The sequence below is a fragment of the Lissotriton vulgaris genome, chromosome 7, assembly GCF_964263255.1.
Source record: "Lissotriton vulgaris chromosome 7, aLisVul1.2, whole genome shotgun sequence".
Classification (NCBI taxonomy): domain Eukaryota; kingdom Metazoa; phylum Chordata; class Amphibia; order Caudata; family Salamandridae; genus Lissotriton; species Lissotriton vulgaris.
Window position 1 is genome coordinate 26,613,807 of NC_141695.1, and position 6,770 is coordinate 26,620,576.

General features: G+C 40.0%; 1 protein-coding gene across 1 annotated transcript; it reads left to right on the forward strand.

Annotated features, from left to right (window-relative positions):
* The first annotated feature begins 1,445 nt into the window (after nucleotides 1-1,445).
* Nucleotides 1,446-2,384, forward strand: LOC147700570 (olfactory receptor 5AP2-like). Its single transcript, XM_086928451.1, has one exon. The coding sequence runs from the start codon at nucleotides 1,458-1,460 to the stop codon at nucleotides 2,382-2,384; it is 927 nt and encodes a 308-aa protein (XP_086784577.1). The 5' UTR covers nucleotides 1,446-1,457.
* Nucleotides 2,385-6,770: the final 4,386 nt, after the last annotated feature.

Consider the following 6,770-nt stretch of genomic DNA (forward strand, 5'->3'; position numbering starts at 1 on the left):
CCATCCTGACGAAAGACAGTTTAAATATGGTGGATGCATGCCAATGTTGAAAGAGTGGTGTCCATCTTTGGTGAATGGGGGACTGATGACAGAGAACTGAGGCACAGCCAATGATCCATCTTGCAGAATGACAGATGGTGTACCATTAGGCCAATCCCTAAGTATGATGGACAGATATCCGCCTGCCTGATGGATAGATCAGTCCCTCCATGACAAAGGAACAATGGTCCATCCACCAGACTCTAGATTAGGCCCAGTATTCCTTAAAAGAGTGAGGGATTAGTTTCTGAGAAAGTCACATATAACTGAAACCAAAAGACATTGCATCCTGTTGAAATTAGTCCAGTTGCTCCAAATAACATGTGGTATTGGTTGACGTTTATGGTCATAGACTTTGCCAATGCATGTTTGTAGTGATGTGTTAAACTTTGTGATACATTTGGGAGACAATGTAAATATTAACAAAAAAGTTTTATGGATATAATTTTAATAATTGCAAGCAAGTGACACTCCTATCAACACATTTATATACATTTTTTTTATAAGAATCTCTCTCATTGAATATGAATGTTAAGTAGTCTTCTCCCCTAATATAACTGGTGATATATGGCCAGCTCTAATTCTAGATATTAGAGACAATCCCCCTTCCCTGCAAATTGATGGAATGTTTTTCAGATTACCAATCAGCTTGACAAAAATCATTTATAATTGCTGTACATCGCCATGCATGTTCACAGCAAGTCTAAGGTTTCAGGAAATAAGTTGATATGTAAGGTAAAAGCACTATTTGTCATTTTTGTGGACTTACTTCCGACAGTTCCAGCTCTCTATTGGGAAACAAACTAGTGTGCCATACTCCACAGAGCCAATCCTTACTTAAGAATAGTTTCCTATTTGTTGCTTTCCTCCTTTCCTGTGGATGACCTGTCCACAGAAACTTTTTGATTTGCCGTTAGTAGACTTGTCATTCTTCCTGCTAAGAACACAGTATTGCTAACAGAGTCCCATTTAAATAAAACCAGCTGCTGCCTTTCAGTCTCACCTCCATTTACAGGCAGGCCTTATCTTTCCCACAAACCTGTTATTCATTTTAAATGTGTTGTTATGCAAATTACACCGTACCAAAATGTACATTTTTCTAAAATTTCATTCGCTAGAGCAAAGATCTGCCAGTTCTGATTCTGTGATCAGTAGTGGGATTTAGGATTTTGGTTCCACAAATGTATTTGCCAGCATGCCTTTGTTGAATTTAGATGGTCTGTGTACCATGCGCTGGGAGTGTACATTTTGTTTCTCTAACTTTATAACAATAGTTTACAAATTCAAATAAATCTTCTTATTTGAAAATACGCTTTTCAGTAAATAAAATCTTCTTTGCGTCTCATAATGTTGTGGTTTGCTTAAATCCCCAGGTCTTCATTCTAACCAGAAAACTATAACCAAGAAGCTTTGGAGTTATGGAACTCTTTAATCAAACTTCCTTAACTGGGTTTTTAATTCTGGGGCTGTCACAAAATCCTCTGCTTCAGATCCCACTTGTCATTATGTTTTCACTCCTGTATATAATGACTCTGCTTGGAAACCTTGTAATTGTTGGCTTAATATGTTTTGACAAACATCTTCAAACACCCATGTATTTTTTTCTCATGAACTTGTCTTTCCTGGACATTGGATTCACGTCAGTCACAATCCCAAAAATGTTGTCAGTTTGTTCAACAGGCGACCAATCCATCAGCTTCTCTGCGTGCATTCTTCAGTTCTATCTCTGCTTTGCCTTCGTGAGCACAGAGTTCTTCTTACTTTCAGTCATGGCATTAGACAGGTATGTTGCAATATGCAACCCCTTGCGATATACAGTCATAATGAGCAAGAATGCAGTGGCATTGCTGGCTGTTGCCTCCTGGATGCTTGGCTTTTTGGACATCATCCCACATACTCTGCTTATATCACATTTATCCTTCTGTGGGTCCAACAAAATCAAACACTTCTTTTGTGATCTCACTGCTCTTCAGGAACTCTCTTGCACAGATCTATCTTATATAAATATTGGAACCTATTGTTTAGGTGCTGTTTCAGGACTGGGTCCATTTATATTAACAATTTCTTCATATGTGTTGATTATCTCCAAAATTATGAAAATGCCCACTGCTAGAGGGAGACAAAAATCATTCTCCACGTGTTCCTCTCACCTGACTACTGTTGTTTTGTTCTACGGGACTGAGCTTGGTCTGTATATGAGACCCACATCATGGCTTTCCCTGGAAAAAGACAAGTTCTTTGCTGTAATGTTTACTATTGTCATCCCTGTGTTGAATCCCATTGTTTACAGTTTAAGAAACCAGGATGTAAAAAGAGCTGTGACAAAAATTAGACAGAAAATATAGTACAGAGATGCTTTGCTGCATTAAGATGTGTGACAAAATTAACTCAATATGCCTCATCTCACCTAAGAACAAAGCAAACGTGATATATAAGAGATACCAATCTTAATGGCAATGTCTCTGTGTTCTCCCTTTATCTAACATAATTTTGGTATGCAGCAGCCACATCTTGTTTGTCAAAAGCAGTGTGATACAAAGACTGAAACCAGGCGGTAAGGTAAGAAAACGTTTATTCTTCACAACTCCTCTCTCCACCAGCTCAGGTATCTAGTTATTAACATTCTAAGGCAACCTCCAGAGCACCCGGGAGGTACCAAGCGGAATACAGGGTAGGGGTGTGGAATATACCATGAATAATACAGTAGACAGGTAATATTAAGTACAGGTAAATAACTGCTGTACTAAACCATAGTAACAGATTGTAACACATACTTCCCCCCTTAATATGAATGCAACAAATTCCTGTGTCTCTAATAAAGTCTTTCTGTCAACCAGCATTATGTGCCAGTAAATACATCGGATGAGCAAAGTAAATAACGAGCAATGTGCTATGCTAAAACATTAACGCAACAAGATAGTAACACATCTTGCCTCATAAAGATGTAATAAATTCATTTGTACATAATAAAGTCTTCATGCCAATCAGGAGTTTTGGGTGTTCTTTGGGTCGGGGTAGGGTTGGTTGGGTTTGATGTTGTGGGGGGATTCTCGGTCGCTGGACAGTTTTGCTCTTGTTGTGACTTGATTAACCTGTCCATACTCCACATTTGGTCATTGTCTAAAATGACAGTGTTATTTCTCACTGCTGTTATACACATGGGTTTATAGAATTTAGACTCAGGATTGCCTCTTCTAGGAATTTTAATACAAACCCAGTCCCCTACTTTCCATTGAGGAATTTTGGTTCCATGTTTTGAGTCATATTGGCTTTTGTACTTGTTTTGATGATCGTGAATTTTGTCTTTAACCACTTCGCTGCTCATGACGAGCTCAGCTCGTCATGCAGTACACTGGTCGTGTGCTCATGATGCATGGAATATAGGAACTTCCAGCACAGGAGGGGAATTGCATTAGCAGTCATGTGGTTAAATACTTGTTTGTTTCTAGTAATGTGGGAGCCCCCTCCTAGCCAGTTGGGAAAGAATTTGGTGCAGGGTTTCCTTCCTCTTAAAGCAGAACATTGAGAAATACCTGTGATTTGATTAGGGGTGGTATGATATGCCCACAACATCTCTTGTAACGCTTGTTCAGTAGGGATGTTGTTGCTACTAGCTAACTGAATGCACCCTTTAATCATACGGTTCATTCTTTCTACCAAACCGTGTGCCTTAGGACAGTAAAGTAGTGATCGTATATGTGTTATGTTAAGCTTGTTGAGGAATTCTGTCATGGTGTGAGATACAAATTGGACCCCGTTATCAGTGATGATGTAGGCCGGAATGCCTTCCATTGCAAAGGTATCTCTAAGGAACTGAATGACAGTTGCAGTAGTTATTTGACTAACCATTTTAACGGTAGTCCAATGAGAATGATAGTCTATTAGGACTAATGCGAATTGCTTAGTTATTCTTGGAAGATTAAGTGGGCCATAATGTCTAGTGCAATTTTGTTCCCAAGGTTTGTTTGCTACAGATACCAGAAAGATGGGAGTTTTCCTTGGTATCTTTGACTTATCGCTATTGGCACATGTATGGCAATGTTTTACTTTATTTTCAGCGAATGAATCCATGTTGGGGAACCAGTATCGTTTAAGGAGTTTTGCCTTGGTCAAGCTCCTGCCTAAGTGACTTTCGTGAACCAGATCAATTACTTTACTTCTAATGGCTTCAGGTGGAATTATGAAAAAACAAAATGAAGGAGTACTACCCGATGAGGGTAAATGAAGGCTTTTGTCTAAACTCAGGAAACATTGTTCCTTTGTTAGGAAACCCCTCACTCACCACCTGGTGGTGACTTGCTTCATCATCGGGGCCCACCCAAGTGGCCTAGCGTCACTTGGGTGTGCTTCAACACCTGCAATTGCAGTGGAGCTGGTAGTGAAATGTGGGGTGCAAACAAAAAAGAGTGTAAATGTTAAAATTGTCCTGGTATTCTTTATTTAGAGTTTAATAAAAAAGTAACTGGACAAAAGTTAAGAATAAGGTTGAGATAGTGGTAGGGAAGTTACGACCTACTTATCTCTGTTTTATGTGTTGGTCGACATGTTTCTACCATCAGGGGAAAATCCCCGGTATTCCTCAGGACCAAAAACAAGGAAGTGGGTGGTATGTGCCCCCTAAAAGACACACCCAACCCTAAATCCTTGGACATCAGAAGAAAAATAGACTTCTGGAATGCACACCTAAAGTTCAGGTGGAATTATCCTGTCCTTTCTGAATAAAATACCTTTATCTATATTAAGCTCAAGGCGTACCTCCCAGAACTTCTTTATGTCGGCGCTCATCTGGTCTTGTGTTTCAGGCCACCCATGTAAAGTGTATGAAATGAGTTGTGCCATGGTACTGTCGGTGTCCATGCAACTTAACCATTCTGGGTGACAGATGGTAGTAAGGTTAAGTTGAAAGATAGAATATTCACCTATATCAAACTGTTCTTCCTTTTGGAGGGGACTTCTGGAAAGGAAATCTGCTGCAGAATTCTGTACACCTGGCACATACTCAACTTTGAAACAGAAACCTTCCAATCCCAGAATCCACTTGGCTATGCGAGGAGTGTTACACAAATAGTTTTTTGGATTGAACATAAAAACCAACAGTTTGTGATCTGTTCGTATACAAAATTGCATGCCCCAAAGAAAAAACGTAAAATGTCTCACCCCCCAAAAACAAGCCAGGGCTTCCCTTTCCACCACAGAATAATTCAACTCAGCCTTAGTCAATGATCATGAGGCGAATGCCACGATCCTTTCTTTACCATCAATCATCTGTGATAGAGTAGCCTCCAAACCTTTTCCACTGGCATATATGGTAAGGATTGTTTTCCTGTTGTGTTCAAAGTTACATAGATAAGGGGCGGAAAGTATGCTTTCTTTTGCTTTGGAAAAGGATATTTGGTGTTCTTCTAACCATTGAAATTGAATGTTCTTTTTTGTGAGTTCTCTGAGATTGGCGGTGAGCTCAGTGAAGTGATTGACATATTTTGACATATATTCCGCCAATCCCAGAAAATATTTAAGTTCTTCTTTATTGGTGGGCGCTGGAGCCTCTTTCACTGCCTCGACTAGACAGAGCTTAGGTTTAAATCCATCTCTGGAAATGCAATGACCTAGGTACTCCACTGACTCAACCCCAAGTTGACATTTCTCCTTCTTTAGTGTGAGGCCAGCATCCTTGAATTTTGAAAGAACTTGCCTCAAGATGTTGTCATGTTCCCCGATGCTGTCACCATATATTAGGACGTCATCCTGAAAGCATAGAGTTTTGGGTACTCCCTCCAGAATGCGCTGCATAATTTTCTGAAGTACAGCTGCCGCCGAGGCTAACCCAAACGGCATGCGATGGAACATGTAGTTTCCCAAGGGAGTGTTAAATGCCGTGAGTCTTCTGGAGTCTGGATGTAGCTTCACTTGGTGGTAGGCCATGGAGAGATCCAGGACGCTGAAATGAGTAGCTTTCCCCATGGTGCTTACCATCTCATGGATGCGGGGTAAGGGATGTCTTTCTACTAAAATGCTGTTGTTTAGATCTCGTAGATCAATGCACATCCTAATGTCTTGACAATGTTTTTTTTTTCAATTACAATGGGGGCCACCCATTCGGAGCACTCAACTGGTTCAATAAAGTGTAATTCTTCCAGTCTGGTTAATTTATTTCTTAATGGTTCCCACATCAGGTGGGTAATAGGTCTAGTTTTGTGAACTACAGGGCTTGCTTTGTGTTTCAACTGAATTCTATGTTGGAAGTCTTTAAGTAACCCCAGCCTTTCTGAGAAAACTTCTGGAAATTCCTTGGTGATGTGCTCAAAGCTGCTTGCAGGATTGGTGAATAATACTTGCTCCGGATCGTTGGGATCTAATTTAATTCCTAGCTCTTTTTGAGGTTGCCATCCCAACAAATTGGACCTATTTTCTACAACATATACCTTACCTACAGTGGAACGATCCTTGAAGGAAATGATAGACTTAAACATTCCCTTCATGGGAATGGGGTCTCTATTATAACCGCTGGGGGCTATATCTGCTTTTGATCGTTTGTTTTCATCCTGACCTATTATGGATTTAAAATCTGAGTAATTTACCAGGGTGAATGGGGAACAAGAGTCCGCAAACATTTTAATGTTTCTTCCCTCAACGTAAACTTCGCATTCAGGGTACTTCTGATTATCTGCCCCCACGTCATTGACTTGAAGAATTATTTTCTTGACTTGGGCTTTATCGTCGCTGGGTTTGTT